We start from the raw sequence: 23843 nt of genomic DNA, 5'->3' as shown, positions 1-23843 counted from the left end.
TTAAAACATGACACAGTACTTAGTATCTGAAATGTCGCTCTCAAACACAAAACAAGGATCAGAGGATTACCATAACTTTGCAGATGATAGTACGAAAAACCCCCCATCTGACATCCATTTATCCTTGTGATCGTTCTTTTAATCTTCTGGTAGACATTTATAAAGTGTCCTAGACGAAGGCACCGGGAATGGGAAACCGTTTTCCATTATAACTCGTACCGCTGTTGCTTCGAAAAAGTGTCGAGGTGGAAAACCGTTCCAATTCGCCGTAACCGAACCCATCGCCGTCCGGCTTATCCTGGACTGTTGGCCAGCGGCCATTAGAAAAATTGTGCTTGTCTCGTATTTCAAATTTTCCATTTCCCTTTTATTGTTTTTTGTCTTCCGTTTCATGTCTCACGCCGTGTCGCTCGGTACCACCGGACGCAGCCGTACAGCAGGATGTTGCCGCAAGGAAATACCTGGCCCGTAAAGCATACGATATCCAGTCGCCATCGGACGCGCCCAACTCGAAAGCATCGTAGTACCCTACTCCAATAATGGTTTTAGCCGACAATAACGTGTTCGAAGTGGACTAGCGATAATTAGAGTAGGGTACCTTGGGTGTGTATCCTTGTCCTTGTGGGTGCTCTTACAACCGGGGCTCAGGCGGTGGACAACATTGAAATTCCATTTCCAGCTCCGAAAAAGTAGACTCACCAGCTCGAGCAACGAGTTCCAGCGGAGAAAGCAGGGCATTAATTCAAAAACTAATTCAGTAATAGAGTGCCACTAGCAAACACAACAAGCGTAAGCTTGTTTACTACCAATCGGTCCGCGTAAGGGAAATGTATCCGGTGAATGTATCCACTCTGTCGGGAGGGTAATCGAGTGCCAAAACCATCGTCTACTGCCAGCCGTACGTCTCCGGAGCATCGTAAAGCAGTAAATCGGAATAAAAGCATTACCATAACTCAATACGAGCTCGGGCAAACTCTTCAGCGGAGATATTGCCGCAACAGACAAACGGGGCTTCCCGAACTACCCAGAACCCGTAGTAGTTCGTAGACACAAATACTCAGTCCAAGCGTAACCGCACTAATCTCGGTGCATTGCATAGTTGGAGCGAACGGCGCGAAAAGTGTTTGCCATTAGCCTGCTCAAGCTAGTCGTAAAAATGTGGAACCGTCTTTCGCCGACCAACTCCAATAGACTGTTGCACGATAATGGTAATGATCATTGCAATAACCCCCTCAAAATCAGTCATAACAGTAAGTCCTCGGATAAGGCCAGAATGCCCAAACCGGCCAAAGCGACCGCGCAGCCGGCCCGTTCCCATCCAACAACCTCCAGAAGCTCCCCCCAAACTAGTAACACCAAACCAACCTCTATCAACATCAACACCACCTCTACTTCAGCTTCTACTTCCTACTTTGCAACTACTGGTACTACTACTTCTACTACTTCTACTATTGGTGCGGCTACTGTCACTTCCGGCGCTGCTAGAACTTCATCTTTCTCTTCTTACTCTTCCTTCACCACCAATACCAATACCAACACCACCACCACAGTCACCTCCATCAAAGCAAAACCTTCCTCCATCACAGCTACCGCTAGCAATAAGCTCAATAAGATTCTGTCCATCGACATGGAAATTCGAATACAGAATAAGTGTATTTCAGCCTAGCGTATCACTCTGGAAGGCCCGGATCCCCCCTGGATGCAAGGCCCCCTCAAGGTTGCGTTTCTGGGGGCCTCCGGCGTTGGTCGTACCAGTATCTTACAGGTAACTGGCGTTGTGCTGGCTATATGTAGTGGCGCAAGTATGGTAATACATTGTTTTTTTTTTATTTTATTGGCGTATGTGTATGATTACAGCAATTTTTTAAGCACGACTTCCCAAAGGAACACATTCGTACCGCAAAGCGAACCGTCTATCGGAGCTGCCTGGTCTGTGATACCTGCATCCGCGAGCTGATGGTACTGGATGTGCCACCGCAGAAGTACTTCCCGATCGATAATCTGGCCGAGTGGAATAACGGCCACCCACTGGGACTTCGCACCGTTCACACGTACGTGCTGGTGTACGACATGGGGAATCTGGAAACCTTCCAGGTAATCAATCCGGGTTGTGTTTGAGCGCCAGTGCTAGTTCCGAATTCAATTAAATGTTTTCCTTCTGCCATTCCAGTATTGTCGCAATATGCGTGATCAGATTCTTGAAAGTTTCAACCACCGTGATTTTAAAATAATGGTTGTGGGCAATAAATTTGACATGGTAACCAATCCTCACACTCAGGTGAGTCGACAGCAAGTGGGGGTCCGGGCCCGTAATTAAACTTTCATTTGCTTTCCCCCAGGAACTGAAGGACATTTCCACACTGGTTCGTAAACACTGGCGCTGTGGATACGTGGAGTGCTCGGCAAAGTGAGTGGACGCACGACTCAACGAACTTTTCTCACCCTAACTAATCCACCGCGAATGTTCTTCTTCCACCGTAGACACAATTACAAAGTTGGTGATATTTTCAAAGAATTGATGGGCTACCCGGTCGGTGGCACAGCGCCGAAGCTCGAGTTTACGCAATCGATTGGGTCGAAAAATCGCTGCACGATACTCTAGTAGTAGCTGCCCCGGAGGGTCCCTCCAAAGCTGCTGACAGCAGGAATCATCGAGATCATCGCAAAAATTAACGGAACCAAACCGATCCAAGCGCTGGGATCGTACATCCGGAGGCGGAACACGGTGTAAAGGAATCCCCGGGGCAGTTCAATATCAAGCAAGTTTCGTCCGCAAACGTCCAGCCATCTGTCAATGTGACTGCTATTCTACAGCCGTACAATGTGGTTTACTTTAGGCTTGCATCTGGTTTTTTACTCCTTGAAGCTTCATCCCGTGGTTGATGGTTTAATGTTCTTCTTTAGTTGCACATCATGCCATTTTGGAAACCACGTGGGCAGCCACGTGGTCAGTCATGTGTGAAGATTTTATTGAATCTTCTTCAACTCATCGTGTTTCAAAAGGTAGCCACAACCTCTGCAACAGGTTCAGGGTGTGAGCGGTGAGATAAGGGGGTTGTCACTGCAAGTTACATTGTATAAAATAATATAAAAAAAATTACCATCCGGTGTGGCATGATCCCCGTACCTAACCTCAATGTGTTGCAAATGAAAGTAGCCGTAACCTAAGGGTAATCGAAACCACGTCACATCGATGTAAAGACGTATTTTACCGTTGTACAAAGGACCCACGATTTTACGTGATTTAATGAGCGATAGACAATAACAGTAACATTATACACAAAGTACGTAGTTTAGCACCTCGATATTGATGGCGAGTAGGATGTCTAACCGTCTAGGCATATATATATATATATATATGTGTGTGTGTGTGTTCACAGTACACTTAACATTGGAGTTGCAAAGTGCTAGATTGGATGCTTCTATTGTGTTTTAGTGTATTTTGTGTGGATAGGAAACGGTGCAGGGTGTCCTGTGGCGGCAAGGAGTGTTGCAAACATGTTGTTAAAAAAGTTAGACTTTGCCAGTTGTTGTAGTTATGTTCCAATGAATTGAATCGGACCGTTAGCTGATTGGTAGATTCGTAGAGTTGATGATGTAGCGTAAGCCAGTAAGCTTGGTTTTCAGTTAAAACAATTAGTTAGCTTATACTAAGGTAGTTTAGGGGAAGGAAATGTAGCCTAGATGATTTTGTTGTAATTAACGCAAATGTACATCCCGTGTAACATTGCAGGGCCTTTATTTGCTAATACCTGTGCGTTATTTTGAACAAATTTAATGAGACATGCATTTGTAAATTTAATTTAATCTTTAACTTATTCCATGTCAATCTGCGTATTTTAATTCTACCACACATACAAATGTAATACAGTGGGACTTAAAAGTATGTTTTAATGTTTAAAGCACTTCAATGTGATAAGAATTTTGATGAAAAGCACTTTGCTCTTCCATGCAAAGTGTTGTATTTGTGCTTATGATATGAATTCTACCACATGTTTCAACAAGGAATGTTGTGTTGTTATGTTTATGTTAGGAGCTTAGCGCTATGAACTATTTACATATAATTGAAGTAAATAGACTTACGTTCAAGGGATTTGCGAAAAACCAAAAGTGCATATTAGTATTTATGTTCCGCTGATGCAAACAAATGGTGATTTGGGGTAGATTAATACACTATTACCGGTTAATCAAGCAAGCAATGTTAGTTTGAAAATAAAAATAAATTAATCAGTCGAAACAACGGAAAGAACAAAACCGCTGTACAGTTCGTTAGTAACGAAAATTGAATGATCCATTTACAATCTGGAACTAATGATCAACCATTCAGAGTTTTAAAGTGGTCATTCATGTAGCGTCTTGATTCATGTCAGTTGTTTCAGAGTGAATCATTCTTATTTGGGCGAAAGAAATTGCATCATTATTTTGCAACCCCTTCAATCCTCACTTTATAGCTTGCAACTATTGCATCAGACTTGAAACTGCCTTTACCCGACGCAATTATGACCTCATTACAGATTTATTCATAGAAAGATAAATGAATATGAGCTCATCTGAATATTTATCTTTATTGTCTTTTTCCGTTAAATTTGCTAAACGTTTTTATAATTGTTTACCGAACCGAATATTCATATTTGAAGAGACCTTACGGACCGGTAATTGCCGATTCGCGATGTAGACCGGTAGTTTTGACCTCTGTACCACAGTTTTTGTGGCTGTGAAGGACATTGAATCGGTAATTAGAAACCTAACGTCAGCCCGTCGCTCGTTATTTCACCTGAATATTTAGTTTCCTTGATTTAGACGTGCACGACCTTTATTCGCCCTTTTGACGAGATCAAAATACAGGTCTCTTGCGCTCGGCAGCTTAAAGTGTGTTTGCAAGCCTTCCAGTAAAGGTCGACGAAGTTTTCAACCAAAGCCGGTTCAGTTTCTAGTGAGTATTTTCTTCCTTTCAACTTTGCCCTGTGCTTGGCTGAGGCCACCAAGGCGGAAAATCAGCATTTCACGGTGTACAGGAAGTAGCAGTGTTCCGTGTTTGGTGCATAAATGGTTTCCTGTGGCGCGTTAGGCGGCGATAAAATCACGTAGAAAAGTTCTGCTCGGGTGATGAAATTCACACCACTTCGTCACTCGATTGATAGTGAAAACGTGATATTGTGATGGGGAGTAAATCAGGCAATCGTTGTTCGTAATTAAGGCTCGTTATGTTCAAAAACTCGGTGGAAAAGTGCCATATTGGAGGCAACTTTTGATAGTTGCACAACGACCTAGAACGACATTGAAATAACCTTCGTGGGAAGATTTTTCTTCGCGGATTGGATACAGGATGGATTTTAGTCCTGTATACGTCTTGCAATTGTGCCTCCAGAATAAAACCAACATAGTTAAACCAGGTTTTACATAAGACCACTTTCTTCCCGTTCGGTAATCGAGTGAAAGTGTCATTGCCCTTGCACCTTTGAAATGACCTCAAAGGAAAATGTTTGGGGATGTGTGGGGGGCTCCATCTTCTCTAACTTCGTTGCTTAAGTTCCGTTTCAGAACCAGTTCTTTGATTTCATTCCAACCTGTTTTGCTTTGGTAATTCGGTGGTGAATGTTTCGATGGGACCACTTCCTTGGTTGAAAGTAGTTTGGAATTTCAAATCGCGTGGAGTTTGCCGAAACCCTTTCGACCCCTGTGTCGGTGTTCGAAAAGAACCCCACATGTCCAAAGCGTTGTGCTGCGCATGACGGGGGACTTCATTGCAATTTGAAGTTCTCCTGCCTTATCATCAAGAATGGCATCATTCATAATTGCAAAACGCCCCGATCGAGTGCATGCTCACTTGCACTTGTACTCAAAAGGTGTACATGTGCCGACCTCGGCTGCAGCGCCATCGAGATCTGCGATTTGAGCTGGCCCAGCGATCGATTTGCTAAATTTAAAATCAAATCAATGTGAGAAGATATGAGCACGTGTACTTTCTCTTTCCACCAACGGCAAGCAATGGGAGCACGTCCTTTCGGGCTGCTTCGATTGACCCGTCACACGATCCGCGATCTTGGGCCCGTTGAGGTGGCGCTCGGAATTTGCCGGTGAAGGTCATTCACGTGTCAAGGAAGGCATCTGGCGAAGATGTCGATCCCAAGCAGTTTTATCGCGGTTTTTATTTACCAGCCGCTCACACACCTTTGCTGCGATGCACGCAATTGCGCAGTGAGCGGAAGGTTTAGTTGAACGAAATAACACAAAGTAGGTGCCATTTTCGTGACAACAATATAACTGATTTGATAGCTAATAGTGTAATTATGAAACATCCTCTGACTTGAATGCTTTCATGGCGCCCCGACATCCGCCTTATCTATTGCGAGTTCGTTTACGTCGACCGAGCAATTCACTTTCCGTTGACTTGGAGCCACGCAATCCTTCGGGTCATCTCATCATGCGCTCTTTCATCCTTGGCACAAGTTCAAGGACGGCTTTCACTTTTCTATTGTTTACAATTTACTCTTACGTAATGGTATTAAGCTGTTCAGCTGGTGCTGCTTTTTCTGCCTTCGACGGTGCGTGAAATGCAAAAATAGACTTCAACAATATCCCATTGATACTCTTTGCACAGTCTTGCGGTGGCAATTTAATTTAGTTACATGTATCAAAGGCCATTTTTATCGAACGTCTCGAATAATGGTTTTGTTTAAAATTCGCAAAAACTGAATCAATTATGATATTTATTAACCATTCGTCTCTTTTTATATATTTTATACTTTATTTTTGTTTGACAACAACATCCGTTTACGACATTGGTCAAACAGCAGATCCATGTGCTGACAACGTTTCAACGTGCCTATTGCTCCGTCACTTAAATTACTTTACTCGAATGGGGGCCAGGTACAAGCATATTTTGTGGCGTTGATAACGTCCCTGGCATAACCTTTCCGTCATAGAGAGCCATCGTATGTTCGTAATGATTATCAGTGGCATGAAGCTCCAATACAACGCGTTCGAAGTGGAGTGGGGGCTCGTCTAGCAACCGTTTAGTATTGGCTGCTGGAGAGTCCAGACAGATCCACCAAATGTGAGTGCTTGTTACCGTTGGCAACAGAAGAACGCGTCTCAATTTTCGTCATCTTATCAAGCTTTCGGAGGACAGTATTGTCGTTACGGAAACCGAGGAATATGCTCGCTGAGCGGCCAATATTTATATAATCAGGCTTATCGGAAGAGTCTTGTCTTATTCGAGCTCACTTTGAGGAGATACGGAATAGATTAAATGGAAAGTTAATGCGCAGTCAGCGTGCATTTGTTGTTACACGAAACTTTGGAACACTCTTGTTTACACATATTTATTGGATTGCCAGATATTTGAACAGCTAACTGGCAGAATTAGAAGAATATTTTCCATATAATTAGGGATAAAAATGCAAGTTATCCTTTATAAATCATGTTTTCTTCAATAAATTTATATACTCTGTAGATTTCAAAATTATTATGCAACCTGTTGTTTAGAAAATTGTTTTGAACCGGTTGAGTTTAAGAATCTTGGTCGCAGTCAGCCGAGCATTACATATCTTGGTGAACCGTTTCGACTGCGCTGAAGGTCGCAAGATGGCGCTGGTAAATACTACAGATCACTACCAACTCAAATCAACGGTTAAAGCGGTTGCAAATCATAAAATTTGAGCTTAAACCCACCGTTTTATTTCTACAGGCGATGTTTATTAGCATCGTATCAAAACATTTGTAACTTTTATCTAATTTTTTCCTTTATTTTTATTTACAGCTTGACCAACACAACACTTACCTCAAGCATCATGACCACCTACTTCAACTACCCATCGAAGGAGCTGCAGGAGGAGCTGGCCCGCATTGCCAAGCAGATTGTTGCCCCCGGTAAGGGTATTCTGGCCGCCGACGAGTCCACGGCCACCTGTGGCAAGCGTTTCGCTGTAAGTGTCCAATGCAAAGCAATTTTCTCCCATTTGTTGCTATGAATGTGTAATATTTGTTCACCTTTCCCTGCCGTAGGATATCGGTGTTGAGAACAACGAAGACAACCGTCGCCAGTACCGTCAGCTGCTGTTCACCGCTGACGAGCGCCTGCAGGAGCACGTTTCTGGTGTGATTCTGTTCCACGAGACCCTGTACCAGAAGGGCGACGATGGAACCCCACTGGCTAAGCTGCTCGCCAACAAGGGCATTCTGGCCGGCATCAAGGTCGACAAGGGTGTCGTCGATCTGATGGGCTCGGAAGGCGAATGCACCACTCAGGGTAAGTTCGTTAGCGTTCGATGATTGGCGTTAATTTGTCCGATTCGGGTGGGTAGAATCGCGCGCTGCGTTCCGTAGTAATCAGTAGGCCTCCGTAACCACCGTCACACGAGCGTGGTATTATTCAATTAAAGTATCCTTTCTGCTCGGCTGGTATTGGTGGTGGTCACGCTGTGCACTCAGGATTGAACGCCAAGTTGCGTTGTTAGTAAATAAAACCTCCCTCTGGACTGCGTCTGCAGATGTATTTAATTAAGGATGAGGGGCTGGTCAGGTCCATGTTTGCGTGACCACTCCAAGCATGTTAGACGCCCGTCGCATACCCTCCACGCAGCGTCAAGTGCGGCAATAACTAAGCGCTCACTGAAAGGGTAAATAAGACAACATCCTTCCCACCCGCCCGTTGATGTACTGCGCAAGGATGGGATCATTTTTCCAGCTCAATGGGACAACGTGTTTTGTTCCGGTCCACCGACCAGTCACAGGCCGGCGGCAACTGACACAAGCTTAAAGACGTTTGTTAGTAAACCGGGGTTAAGAAGGGGCAAGACTCCACGCTGTGCTGGATGTAACAGGAAATCAAGCTTATTATTTAGGTCAGCATACAGCAAATCCTCCTCCTGCGTTTGGAGGAAAATGTATTATCACCCTTCCCCAACCATGTGGCATGAAAAGAGGGCGGGTGTAGAAGTGTTTTTGCACGCCTCGAAAATGAAGCTTTACAAGTGGGTTAATTGAAGGGAGTTTTCTTGCGCTCCAGTGCAACGCAGCGCGCTGGAAAATTGCGTTTTCAAGCGTTAGTGCAACAAAGACCTGGGGTACACACTTGTAACGAGCTAATTTTCTTTCGGCGTGAGGGTGAGTTGTGCCCTGTGCGATGGAAAACCAGCACCGGCACCATTTAGAAGACACTGGAGCTGGTTAAGGTCTTGGTCTTGGGTCTTGAGGCAAACGGTTAACAGTGCCTCGGTAGCAATGTTTTGTGTGCTTATGACGTTAAATCCGCCCCGTCGCACTTCCACCGAGTGACGAGTGGTTCTTGCTGGGTGGTGACTTAAAGAAATTGCTTCGCACTGCAAAGGATTGCACGAAGCTAAGGGCGTTCGCCGTTGCTTTTTTGTCTTTTCTTACCGCTGGCGCTCTTGTAAGCGAAGAAGTGTTTGACGAAATTTCAATTAAAATGGTTTGGTAAAGTCGACCAGTGTGACTGTGGATGGAGGAAGCCGGGAAGTGCCAGCGCGCACGGATGGCTACTGAACAATCTACTTTTCTTTATTGCGCTTCCCCCTCCTCCCTGTACGCATTCTGCGTACCGTCTTTTCACAACGTCTCTTGCTTCCCCGAGCGACGCTTAGGATCGTTTCTGGTTCTGCTTTTTTCTCCCAACGAAAACAATTAATTCCACCAGACGAAGCAAGTTATCCATTGCGCGAATGCACACGCTTAACTGGGTCAATGCAACACTTGGTGTATGGTATGGTGCCCTGCACGTGGGCCAAGCACTCGGCAAAAAGTGGTAGATCTTCATTACAACGAATCTTATCTACTTCCGACCATCCCGTCGAGTCGTCGTTACCCGGAAGGATAGTTTTTTTGACATCTCGTTCCAACGCAAGTAACTCAAACAGAAACTGTTGAGAAAACTTACCTAAAAGACGCCACTCGTAGTTTCCTTGCAATCTCTCACCGACCACATGAAGGATGCACCGATGTATTTCCGCTTCCATTTCCGTGAACTTGATTTTGCTTATGATAGTGGCTTTCTTTTGCCTTTGTTCACCTCTTTTGTATAACTTCACCACTTGTCTGGGTACACTGGGAAATCCAGCATTCCTCGAATCCTCTTTGTATGTGTATGTGTGCATTAATATCCTACTGCGCCCCAGTACTCCTTGTTTTTTGAGTCATCTTCAAACGGGCACGATGTCGACACCGTTCGGATAGGGCAGCTCTTCTGCGCCCGTGTTGTTGTTGACATGCCCTACCGATATGCGGCGCTTTTTTCCATCCACCGAGTTCTGCATTCGCGCTTATTGTGTGGCGGGATTGATTTATTTTCATACCGTTTATTGCATTCAGCCCTACGCTTAGCGCTTCCAAAGCGGATTGTTGTGCAACTTCCTGGTAAATGGGATTGAATTGGAAAGCTATGCACTTTCTTTATGTGGATTTGCTTTGCTGTTGAGAGGAAAAACGGTAGAAAAGTCAACTGAATGCCGTTTATCGTTTGTTCGGGGAAGAATGTAGTTTTTCATGCAGTGAGTATGGATTTGCAAATGGAACAACGGAAAATGGGACATAATTAACCTTTAAAATCCTATAGAGCTGAATTTCACTTATAATATAACATGACATTAAATTGAATATTATCATAGATGATATTGTTGTTTACAAGCATGGATTTTTATAACCACTTCCAACACTATCGATGTTGTAATACAGTTCATTTAAATAGATTCCTATGAAAAGTAGCGTTGCAATTGAAACTTTAATTAAAATAATTCATTTTTAAAAGTATCATTTTCTCTTAATAAAATAATTCACTTTTAAAACTATCATTTTCTCTTTACATTAGGTTTGGATGATCTCGCTGCTCGCTGCGCTCAGTACAAGAAGGACGGTTGCGACTTCGCCAAGTGGCGTTGCGTGCTGAAGATCGGCAAGAACACCCCGAGCTACCAGTCCATCCTGGAGAACGCCAATGTGCTGGCTCGCTACGCTTCCATCTGCCAGTCGCAGCGTATCGTCCCGATTGTCGAGCCCGAGGTGAGTGTGTTTTGCCGGTGAACCGACGTCGTCATCAATTGTGTCGTGCTCATAAACACCATTCCGTTTCGGCTGCTTTCAGATCCTCCCCGACGGTGACCACGACCTGGAGCGCTGCCAGAAGGTCACCGAGACCGTGCTGGCCGCCGTCTACAAGGCGCTGAGCGACCACCACGTCTACCTGGAGGGTACGCTGCTGAAGCCGAACATGGTCACCGCTGGCCAGAGCTGCGCGAAGAAGCCATCGGCTCAGGAGATCGCCCTGGCCACCGTGACGGCCCTGCGCCGTACCGTGCCGGCCGCCGTGCCCGGAGTCACCTTCCTGTCGGGCGGTCAGTCCGAGGAGGAGGCCTCGGTTAACCTGAGCGCCATCAACCAGGTGCCACTGCTGAGACCGTGGGCGCTGACCTTCTCGTACGGTCGTGCCCTGCAGGCTTCGGTGCTGCGCGCCTGGGGTGGCAAGAAGGAGAACGTGAAGGCCGCCCAGGAGGAGCTCATCAAGCGTGCAAAGGTAAGTCCTACCCATACACTCCCTTGTATGTTCCTTCCATATATCCTCGATGTGGGATCGAAATGCGTCAACAGTTGATTATGTCCAAACCGTAGGTGTTTTGTGCACTGGATAACAGTTTCTCTTCCACTCCTCCACTCCCATTCTCTGGTCAAGGGTTAACGACGTATGGGTTTGACATTATAAATGTTTACTGGGCATACATTTGATGGACATATTAATCATTTGCCAACGACCAGTCGTTCAACTCGTTTAGCCTTCTGAAAAAGGATCCATTTAATTAAATTAATTCCCCAGTATTGGATCGGGCAACATGTGATCCCATTTACTCATTTGCACTGTTATTTTTTTTTTTTCTATTTTTAAATACACATATTTTCCTTTCTCAGACGAACAAAACTGAAACAGGCTCGATTAAGGAAGACAAAACCCCATCGATGGCTAACTAATCGATTAATTACTAATTGCTTGTCCACTCCCGGACTCGTTGCCGCACGGCGGCCAAGGTCGAGCTCCTCCGTCGCCGCAATCAATCAAACTGATGTTTGCATAATACTCTTTCCGTTGTTTGCTAGTACTTGCCGCATCCTGTTTGTCCGGTGGAATCACCCATCGAGTGTCGATCGATAGGTGATATTTTTGTAACAAAACGTTGCCCCTTCCCACGTAAGAAATGGGAAAGGATCTGAATCGTCAGTTGGTGGTGGTTGTACCATTTTTTCCCTCGTCATTTATTTATTACGACCGGGAGGATAGTTGCCGTGCTCTCGGTGCAAGTCGCAGACGATGCCATCGATTTCCTTTCTACACGTCCGTTTATGGGAAGGGAAAGGTGAAACCATATTTTTCTCCTTTCACTGCGAACGCCGCCGGTTGGCGGTCCTCCTCTTGCTCCGGATGGCGGTTGATTTGTGTTGCCATAATTTATCTGCCATTATTAGATGCATCTATCCGGTGCGTCGTGCTTTTTAAAGCGTACCCGACGAGGGCAACTAATGCGTTTTTATTTAAAGGCTCGTATTTCCTAGACCACAGCACCATAGAGCTCAGTTAAATCCGCTTCCAGGAGCGTCGTGCGACCGGGAGATTGGCACCGGATAGACGGTTTATTATTTGCACTGGTCGCGGTAAACCCCTACTCACTTTGGGAATTGGTCTCGGCGCACGGAGAGGCTTCATTAGCCGCACAGTCTATGGCGCGCGTAGGTGAGGGAATGTAATGTCCCGCCGTAAACTAGCCGCATTCCCAGCCGGGCAGGACTTTCTCAGCGGTTGCTGGTTTAATGGTGGCACTTAATTCATTTTGTTGCCCACTAAATTACCCATAATCCGGCACGAAGCGGCGAGTCCCGGCAACCCAGACAAACCGGATTCGGTTTCGGCTCGGGTATGCCACTGTCGTACGATCGTTCCACCCCCGTGTCGATTTAGCGTGACTTCATCTGGCGCGACCTCGATGCACCTGTAGGAAAGGTTTGATCAAAAATTAAAAAAATAAACCCCCTCAGTGGAGGTAGTTGAACGATTGAGTATATTGGCTAGGGTGTCCAGCTCTATCCATCCAAATTAGGAACCCATCGGTCGACCACACATCGCCCTTGAACTCCGCAGATCCCCAGTTTGGTGGTCAAGTTCAACAGCCCTTTCGGGCATAATCACCGCGAGTCAATCGTTGACCCCGAAAAAAAAACAATAGCCTATGACCAAAGAAAGGTAGGACAACTTTCGAAGCAACCCTGCCGAAGGAGTTCAGCGTGGAGTTTTGCTAGACGCGCACGGGTGACATAATATCGAGCGTGTTGTTTGGGCCGGGTGGGGGTGTCCCCCTGGCCACACTCTGATGTCATGTGTTGCGGCGATCCGCCAATCCATCTCATCATGCTCGCATGCGAAGTTCAATGGCACCCGGGGTCCGGTTCTCCAGTCCTAATAGCGCCGTCACGAATAATTGCGCCATTGTGTGGCCATTGTTGAACCGGTGGGACCCCGCGTGTGTGTGCGCCTACGAAACGTCCTTCTTACAGAATACAAAACGGAGATGGGGTCGAACTTCCTTACTGTTTACTAACGCTTAGTGTAACACACAATAGCAAAGATATGTCGCCCGGGTGGTTTCGGGGACGACTACGCGAACCAGTTAATGATGGCCTTACGGACGCAGCACTGCAGCGCTGCACGATCTTTGGTCCGACCGAAGGTGCACGGGGGCGTCGTTCATTAAGCTCTGATTTATCTAGCTGCAAGAAATAGCCGCGTTCCGGTCTCCGGTCCCGGGCGACTCTGTCACTATCGAAACGTTATTCCAAAAATGGGAGTGAGAAATGGAGTGGAGGAAGGAAGAGGGGCGAAATCTAGTTCATTTGATATTTATTAATACCGTCGGCCCCTTCAGGGTTGTATGAGCAATTTAAAATGTCTTCGTTGTTATCCTAGTTTACGTGCTTTATTTATCTGTCATGTCTGTGTGTTGTTTCATTGCTTGTCTTTTCGATCTCCTATTGTTTGAAAACTAATTCCTCCCTGTAACTCAGTTAATGTGTATGTACTAATCGCCTTGTTTGAGTGTAAATTACAACCGCTTTGAAAACACAAAAAAACCACAACATTCTCCTCAATTACACCCTTACTCATGTACAATTGCAAAACAAACACATTTTTCTAGGCAAACGGATTGGCATGTCAGGCAAAGTATGTCCCCGGTTCGATTCCCTCGTACGCCGCTAACGCTAGCTTGTTCGTGAAGTCGCACGCCTACTAAACCTACCGCGACCAGAAGCACCTGGACGCGCACAACGCCGACACGGAGCCACCGTATCCCAGGAGCAATATGGAGCGTGCGTGCGACCGATGCGATCCTCACTCTGCCTTCAGGACGTGATGATGGCAGGATAGCTTAACAGCAAACCCAACACAAACCCGCACACAATCGATTGATCACACACACCACAACCACAAACACACAGACACTCGATCGCCCTCGGATAAGCTAGTGTTTAACGACATTCCACGAACGAAAGAGGAGGGAGAGAAACGCAGGGAGCCAATTGAACCGTGGACACCGTTGTTTCGTAAACTCGCACACAAACGATGTAGAAGATAGATAGATCGATGTGCAATAGCAGTGCCATGCTGAGTAGATTCCCTCGATTTTTTTGCCACTCCACCCCACGAATCAATAGAGTGCTCTCGTACAGCAAGTTGCGTTTACACAGAACCACTCCACCAACCAAAAACACAGGCGTACACTTGTTGAATGTAGTTCGTTTTCCTTTTAATCATCGTCGAATTTCCAAGCATAGCTTTATATTCACGAATGTTCAGCTTTTTTTGCTCTTTAAATTTTTTTTTTATAATTTCTTATTGGAAACTTGTTTAATTTTTGTATGTTTGTGTGTTTACCTTAGTATAAAAATATATACGTATTTGTTCCTAATCTCTAACGCCCGAGACTTATCCTCAGTATGCTATCTGTGGCAAGATCAACCGGTTAACTCATATCAAAAGCATTCTGTGGTTGACTGTAGATTAGTTAAGTAACTGGAGTGCTCCACGAAATAATCAAAAAAAAAAACAAGAAAATCTGAGCGCAGTGGAGCAATCCCCGTTTAAACTTAATCTGCAATCGTGCTGCTGCTTTGACGAGGACGCCATGCTGTGTGTACAAGTGGAATACGAATATCATAAATTCGGAATGAAACAAAACAAATACTAAAAAATGGTAAAGTAAAACAAAACTGAAACGAACGCACAGCAGGGAATGGATGTACTCGGTAGAGCGAACCGGATAAGAGTTACGATTCGAAAGCAAACAGAAACAAAAAATACTGTATGAAATAAATTCGTTTGTCAAAAGTGAAGCTTCTTGCACGATCTCCTTGCCACACCAGCCGCAAGCAATGCATGGTATTGCCTTCTTTTCTTCTGAATGTGTTTTCCTTCTTTATTGATTTCTTTTCTTTTACAAATTTTATTTCCTTATTAGGTTTAAGTTGTGTTAATATTTTGCATTATAAAGCTATTGTAGAAATGATATGCCGAATTGCTTTGCATGTTTAGATTGCACTCTTTTCTTTTCCATTGAAATTTCTGACAATAGTTGAAGATAAACTTATTTTCATGTTTTTACGTTCTAAAACCATGTAGTGTAGAACGTAATTTTGTTTGAGTAGAACTTGTAACTTTTAAAATCTGCAAAGCTCTTCCTCATAAGATCCCATTGTACACATCAATATAGTACCCGAACCGGCATTCCATTGGGGGCCGACGTGAGCGGGATTTCGAATCACGAAATCGAAAGTCCTCCTTACCGCGCCGTGTTGTAAATGGGCAAACTGTCGGCCTGACGCCTCGGGGAGTCATTTCACAATGGCTTTCTAATTGTACGTAGCATAAATATTTGAATTAATCACCTCTCTCCATCGTGGGGCCCCCCATGCCGGGCCATCCGAAATAGTGAAGCAGCAATTAATTTACACGCCACTCACCGTACCACCGTGCCGAACATTGACGAGAACGTGACGTGACGCCTGCCTGCTCCGGTGCGTTTTTATCCTCGCTCACCTCACCGAATTAAATTTGAAGGCCACTGTGGAGGAGCAATCGCAAACGATCCGTTGCGGGTGTTTTAATGTTCACAGACGATCACACGGAATGGCAATGACGACGGCGGCGGCAACGATGATGCTGATGATGATGACAAATGATAACACAAACCGAAGGGAGGCGAACGTTTGTTTGGATAAGGAACAACGCAGCTAACGCTGGTGTTGACGCTGGAGAAACCACCCTTTACACGGTTGAAGCTATTTTTCCAGCTGGCTTGTGTTTTTCCCCGAAGGATCTTCGGCTTTGCTTTGAAGAAGGAATATTCTACGAGACTGAAAACTCGTGTCCTTCCCTGCCACCCTCATTTCGTTGCTTTTACGTGGTATCCGGTTTTCCAGATAACCACCGCAAGCCAGGCTCATTAATCATCGGCGATGGGATAAATTCTAGGCGTCGGTGGGTTTTGTTTTTTGGCAAACGCCTCGAAACGACTGCCTTCCCCAGGGCAAGGAGAGACGCTAAGGCGCCATGGGAAGCGGGTAACATTTTACACAACACAAGACAAACCCTAACTAATTAAACCGCAACCGTTTATTCCGATCTCCGGGTTTTGGCACTCTTGCGGTGAACTGTGGACTTCCTTCGTGTACCAATCCACCCACGGCAGGAAACCGACCGAACTACTAAATATTGCCCACTTCAAAAATGCATGACGTTACAGGCCGATGCACAGACCTCCTCCATCGTCGGACGGTCGCAAGGTTCAAGGCTGGCTCGGGTCTAATTAAAATTGCACCACAACACTATCGTTGGCGCCGGGTTCACCCCCTGACAACACGGACCGGAACGTTGTTGGCCACATTCTTCAGTCGCCCAGTGAGTCGTTCGGTGCTAAAATCCGAACCTACGACATGTAGCTACCGGTCCCGAAGGGAATGCTGATGGCAACAGCATGCTACCGGCTGGATTTATATTTGTGGTTCCCGTGGCTTCCGGAGCCAATGGTGGTGGTACCCCCGAGGAGGGCCTCCTTACGAATCGCCAACCGAAAACAACGGCGTCGGGGGTAAACTTCAAAGGTCGTTAACTTACCGTTTGACCGGGTGTGTTGTTGTGGTTGTTGTTCTGCTGGCAATCGGCGTCGTTGGCCCAAGGTGGTCAGCACTTCCCCGTGGCGCGAGAAGCAAACGGGGTCCATGTTGATCGATTTCACGCGCGCCGCCGTGTCCTGCCGCGGGCCAACGTTGGGTGGTTTATGGCCGGCAATTAAGCAATAAAGTGGGTTTTGATGGATCGATCAGAGCGGATCGATTCTTGAAAATCGACTCGAATGCACGAAAAACGTTTATTGAGTTCAGCGAGGGTGAGGCATGAACTCAAAACGGAGATCTTCGCGCGATGAACTTATTTGTGGGCGGTTAATAAAAATATGTGTTATGGAACTGTGTTGGGTAAATTATTAGCAAACATATTGTAAAAGTAAACGGACTCTCCAAACATAAAAATACTTACTTGTCCCACGGGGTGTCACTTTGACGGAAATGGCCCGTGTGATGTGCCTTTCTTCCGTATGCATAAAACCTCTTTATTCATGATATTGACATGCGATTTAGCAACTGTTTTCGGAGAAATATCTAACCCAATGACAGTGCAGTTTTCTTTATCAGTTTGCCAGTTGAGCTGCGAGCATAAACACGCCAATCCCATCAATAATCTCTCACGTTCCAAATGTTTACCCTTCTTGGTGTACGTCCGATTTGTCACACTTCGTGAGCTGCGTTTGCCAACCATTTAAAGGGGAACTGTAGGGTTTGCGGTTCCCGGAAGTAATTGCTTTTGGGTGGGGAAGGGTGCTTTTTTAGTTTGTGGCGCAAGATTCTTTTGCATAGGAAAACAGTTTCGTCAGAGTTGGCTGTTGGAAAAGGTTTACAAACAATTCTTTAAATCATTGAACAGATACGCAGCACTTAAAAATGTTTACAATTGTTACAAAAAAATTAAAAGGCCGTGTCAAATATTATGGCAAATTTCCTCATCAGATTTTGTAAGTCAACTTGAACTGAATGTCTCTTTTTTAAGCAAATTTTCACAAAGTAATGAAATTTTAATATTTTGCTCACATCAGATTTTACTTTCTACATTTAGGGTTTAAAAAGCTTGATTAATACGGTGTTACTTTTAGACAAACGTAGGACAAAATTATTTAGAACCTTATGTTTTGCGAACGACATAGTAAAATACTTTTGTCTGACTGTTTTCCTAATATTTTTGAAATCATGTCATAACGTTTGTGTAAGTTTACGTTTATTTTGTTTTTTTTTTTCAAATAAAAAAATAGGATAGCTGATTGTTAACAATTATTAAATTTGGTTTAAACAAATTTTTTTTTAAATTTTTTTCAATGTTTACCTTGTTTAACTTGCATGAAAAAGATGGAGAATCATTCTGATTATCCACAAGTTCCGCATCGTGCTTGCTGACTTTTCTACAAGTAGAGGTCCTTTATCAGGGAAATTAAAATTGGGTAATGAGACCAAGGACATTTATTCAATTTTCACCGATTTATATTAACGATTAGAGTTGATTGTTTTGTATTATCCTTATGCCATCGTTCATTACAATATCGGTGGCTATTTTAGGAGCGGTTTTTGGTGTGAACTTTTCCGTCATTTCAAAACGTGAGCCACATTCAACGTCAATGTATTTGAATTTTGGTGTTGTTGAATGTTGATTGCTGGAAGGGTGTGCACCGGTCAATTCCATCTAAATGATATCCGGTGGTATTTAAGGCCGGCTCGTCGCCTCGAAAACGCGTCCAACAACCATTCCAATGATCCTGTGTAATCCGATCCGAGTACGCGTCATTAACGGCATCAAAAGCAGGCTACTAAGCGTCGCTAAAAATGGCTGTCGGTTTAGAGCAAGCGATTACGCGGGAAACCGTTAAGCCCCTGGACCGCATTACATACCGCTGCGGATAATGGCGATTAACTGGACGAATGTTCCTGCGCTTTCGTATTCATTTTTCCTGCCTGTTATAATAAAACGACAATGGAATGGCTCTGCCACCGGTACTGGTGCATGCTCCGTCCGTGCTCGCAAAAGGATGGCGGACCGCATCGGTCGCTCCGATCTGGCATGCGACCACCAGGCAGGATAAACAAAGCAGTATCCGGCTGAGGAAAAAAGCCATGCTGCTGGTACGCGCGCAATCTTGATCCGGGGCCGGGGAGTGAACGTAGCCGGACCGAAGCTGGCCATTCTGCCGGGCGACCGTTTGAATATTCATCAACGTCGTCAACCTTGGCCATTTGCCGGCGGTATCTCACTCCCGCAGGCAGCCTCCTCGGAATGTCGACCCGTATCTTTTTCTCCACCGGTGGCTTCGCTGGCCAAGCGCTGGACCGACCCCAAGGTACGACAAACGATGCAGCTAGGAGCGGAATTAGGTGAACCACTCGTGCGGGAAGGTAGAGATAAATCTGCCCTGTCCTTATCCTATCCAGCCCGTTGTCCACGAGTTTTAGTGGGAAAACCGGGGCGAGCAAACAGGCGGAAAATGGAAATGTTCAAATCGTGTTAAAGAAATGAAATCAGTCACCATAAGTCTTGGATAGTGCAGGGCTGCGCTCTAGCTTGGCCGGGAAAGCCGAGATGAATCTTCTGGCTGCATTTCTTATCCGGGGCACTATTGAAAATGAAATTATATTCACCGGCCATTTTCTTCGTTGCTGCATTGTTGGGTCGCTTGGTTTGGGTTCGTATCGGCGCTAACGTAGAGGCGGAAAAGCTGAGAGAAGCTTATTTTAATCCAATCAGATTCGACTTGGCTCGCGTGATTGGTTTACGGCGCTAATTTCTCTGTCCGTTTTTACACGCCGTTTTCAACAAATTAGTATTGTAAAAATAAGTAAAACATGATGTAAAAATTCAATCTAGTTGGAACCTTCTTGAAAATATTTTTGAGTAATAAATTTACCTCCGTCAACACTTTTTGCATCGCCTTATTTTAAAACTCCACATCGTCGTCGCGTGTTGGCGTGTTGGAGATTGTGGAAAAAAGCTTCTTACGATATGCAAATCGGTAAGCAATCCTAGGTGAGCCGTGTGCCTTGCCCGGTAAGGTGGCACACCGGAGCGGTGCCAAGTTTGACAAACTGCTAAAATCCGCTTCCTCTGCCGTACGGCATTCACACATTCCGTGTTTGGAACGCTAGCTCGACGGCGATCTTCTTCGGCCGAGGCACAGATAAACATATCACATTTCGTGACAGTCTCGATAAGACCCGGTGTGTGTGTGTTGTTGTGCATCGTCGTTAGGAGGGCGTTTGATAGGATTAGGTGGTCCATCCTATTAGGAGCGCGGTTCGGATGGATGAACAACGAGCGATACGCACGGCTGAGCATAAGCATATTCTTATCGAAATTTGGTCATATCGACGCAAAACCGGTAGTTTGGGTAGTTCGAAAATCGAACTGATGACAGCCTCGACCATCCTGGGAAAACATGGACCGGACGTTTTCAAATATTGCCTCGTTCGTATCGCTTCTCAGAAAAAAAACCCCAACACCACAAGCACAAGCGTGAACATGCTAATCTGGCAGCCTTTTGATGGCAGTTTTCGACCCATCTGTCTACGGATGGGGTGGCCTTCCGCCCGGGCCGGAACTGCCGTTGGATGAAAATAAAAGTGTCCATGAGTGTAATGTACACACCTCCTTCGCTATCGCCATCCGCAGTGTGAAGGAGTGAACACTTTACAACCCCTTCCCATTAGGAGAGCCCTATGGCCAGGCGGTTCAACGTGCACGCGGGGGTAGAAAATGGCGCAACGAAACCTTGCCCGGTGGCAGCACCATGCCGATGGAGGCCAAGGTGGCGCAGTAATTTATCCCTTCCTCCTCCAGCGATGCCTTGCATAACTGCCGACGGTCGAAGCGGGCGAGGGCGCTGCAGAGTTCTGGCCCTCGCAATCGAGCGGTGTGTCGTTCTGGCTTTCCGACACCGATTACCAAATCGGGAGCGCGCAGGTGGGCATGCTTCACAAACGACATCACCACACCACACCCCATGGCCATCCTCCGTGCGGCGAGAATTCGTTAACGAGGTCGAACGATGGGTCCGAAAGCGGCCGAGCGGAACAGTTGACACCTTCTGGATGACGATGACGAAGCCATCGTCCAAACCAGCATCATGGATCATCAACTACCGGATCGATCCCGGTGGTCACGGTCTCGTGCGGACACGGGAATCGGCGAGAGCAGATCGAACCAGACAGAACGAACTCTCGACGATGGTGCGAACACGTGCCCGATGCAATTAGCAGTTCATTAGCATCGTTCGCGATTATTCATGCGCCCTCCCGGCGGTCCATGCCCCGATCGATGGTCGGTGAAGTCGGATCCATCAGCGTTCGATTTGTTTACACATCTGGACGCGTGTTTGGATTTTCATTCAGCAGAGAGTGTGATCACGTTCGCACTTTTTCGGAACGGAAGGACCGACCGTTGGCCGCGTGGTTGGGTGTAATGATTTTGGGGGTGGTGAGAAGCTGCTAAGCATCGTGAGCTCATCCCGGGGTGGGAGGAAATTAATTTATTCATTGTCGCCACAACGTTGGATATGCGAAACATTTTGAGGGAAATTATGGGGCCGAAAATGTTAATGAACGAACACAATACATTTACCTGATGTTGGCTTTGCATTGTTTAATTTTACGCAAGAATACCTTCACGGGTGCATGTTTTTATGTTGAGCAACATAACCCCCTATCGAATCTGCATGAAATAAATGTTCACAGTTTTGAAAGTTTGTAAGGCTCAAAGGCAATCAAGTATTTTACTATCGAAAATATGATTTGACACGTATTCTAGGGAGCTCATTCACCTGAAGTTTGAAATGGTGTTAAAATTATGGAATAAATAGATTTTATTTGCGTAGTGATGTCGTTCGTGTGTCGGCACAAATAAAATAGTGCTTCAATGTTGGTGGGAGAAAACAAAACGTTATATTAATGTGTTAGGAGGTTATAAATTATAAGAAGAAACATTTAAAGAATGTTCGAATATATAAAAATTCGATAAAATTAAAAAAAAATAAAAACAGCATAGGAAAAAAAATCAAAAGGTCACAGAAAACTCCCTAAACATAGTTGCTTATCTTGTCGTAAAGATATTATAATTTTACAATTGAAACTCAGTTTTACTAACTCAAACAAAACAAGGATGTCTCAAGATGTATCTATCAAAGTGCTACAACAGGGTTTATACAACACGGGGAAATCGTTGAAACCTCAACCATTTAAACTATGCCGGTATTGTAACTATTGAATTAAAACATAACAAACAAGTAAAGAGCCCAAGTAAGTTATTAAGTTTTATCATGGTTCTAACGATGCTGTTCATGCTCATCATTAAGTCTCATCTTAAGAGTAAAATATCTTAAAGGCTGTGATAAAACCTTCATAAACCCGTTTTAAGTGTAAGAGGGCCCACTCTACAGAACGTTGTCAAAACCATCCCTTAAAACCTTTTCTAGACCAAAAATCACACTTGGACTTGGTACACCCATGTTAAAACATTGATAAAACTTGTTAAAGTTTATTAGGTCTTGGAAATGTTACTTGGGTTGGGAGTTCACTCTCTGTTCACATCATAATTCTTTTCTCAATCCCTTCTTTACCGAGCATCGGCGGACGACTTTCTCGTTGATAGAAGTTGATCAAACAATATCAGCATACATAATTATGAGAACTGTTTTGTAAACCTAATATAACTGTTGAAGTTTTGGTATTTTTTTCTTGTAAAACCGATAGACTGATGTGTGGTTTCCTGGTTCATAATGGGAATGAAAGTTCAACCAAATATTTCTACAGCTTCCCTTTAAGCCTCTAATGATAAATTCAACTATTTTTTCTATTTCGTGTGCCGTTATTATTTTCAAATATAATTTGCTCAAACATGTTGACGCACCGCGAGCCATTTCGGAAAACGAAACCCACCAAATTCAGTTCTTCCGAACCCAATGTTAACTGTTTGATTCTTAACTCTACTCTCTCTCCCCTCCTCTCCGCAGGCCAACAGCGATGCTGCCCTCGGCAAGTATGGCGGTGGTGTCTCTGGAGCCGCCGGCGCTGGCAGCCTGTTCGTCGCCAACCACGCTTACTAAGGCGCGTCCGCTGAAATCTGTGCATCTACATGAACTCGCATCCTACCAGCGCAACCCATCCCCATCTTCCACACCCTCCTGTCTCGCTTTCTCCATGGTCCATCACCCACGACACCTTCCCCGACACGTCGCGGACACCGTTTGCGGATCTACAAGTCGCCACGCCGGCACGTGACCATATTGGTAACGGCGTATGCAAATGTGCATATCCCAGACGGGTCCGAGGTGCGGTAGTTGCGGGATGGTCGGACGAAAGGTGGTCCGGAACGCACACTGCACTCGGCCACCGATCGTTGGACGTTTGTTGATGGAGTTATATTTTCCCTTCCTTTCTACTTTCCTCCCCCACCTCCCTTGTTTCATTATCTGTTTCCCAAACCTCACATCGCGTACGTGTGTGTGTGTAAGTGTATCTCGCCATTAAGGACAAAAGTGTCGCATCCAAGCGTCCGTAGGGAAACGTTTTCAAGCAAGAGCATAATATTTCGATGTGTCCGGGGCGGGTCCACATCCTCCATCGCGGAGGGTTGTGTGACCGTTCGGTCCACCGATTAGTGTGTATTTGTTGAGCTCATAAGATCTATCACCGTTTAGCTTTTCGGC

General features: G+C 45.3%; 2 protein-coding genes across 2 annotated transcripts; both read left to right on the top strand.

Annotated features, from left to right (window-relative positions):
* The first annotated feature begins 1618 nt into the window (after positions 1-1618).
* LOC131288273 (ras-like protein family member 10B) lies at positions 1619-2602 on the top strand. The gene is made up of 5 exons (XM_058317393.1): positions 1619-1765; positions 1858-2094; positions 2171-2278; positions 2340-2407; positions 2482-2602. Exons 1-5 carry the CDS (start codon positions 1700-1702, stop codon positions 2600-2602), a joined length of 600 nt encoding a protein of 199 aa, XP_058173376.1. The 5' UTR covers positions 1619-1699.
* A 2230-nt stretch (positions 2603-4832) lies between these two features.
* On the top strand, positions 4833-23320 carry LOC131288197 (fructose-bisphosphate aldolase). Its single transcript, XM_058317309.1, has 7 exons — positions 4833-4933; positions 7763-7928; positions 8008-8251; positions 10826-11016; positions 11099-11527; positions 14190-14282; positions 23148-23320. The coding sequence occupies exons 2-7, from the start codon at positions 7794-7796 to the stop codon at positions 23238-23240; spliced, it is 1185 nt and encodes a 394-aa protein (XP_058173292.1). The 5' UTR covers positions 4833-4933; positions 7763-7793; the 3' UTR covers positions 23241-23320.
* The last annotated feature ends 523 nt before the right edge of the window (positions 23321-23843 follow it).

Source organism: Anopheles ziemanni, chromosome 3, assembly GCF_943734765.1.
Source record: "Anopheles ziemanni chromosome 3, idAnoZiCoDA_A2_x.2, whole genome shotgun sequence".
NCBI classification, from domain to species: domain Eukaryota; kingdom Metazoa; phylum Arthropoda; class Insecta; order Diptera; family Culicidae; genus Anopheles; species Anopheles ziemanni.
The sequence above is the reverse complement of the archived record's forward strand: the minus strand, read 5'-3'. Positions and strand labels throughout refer to the sequence as shown.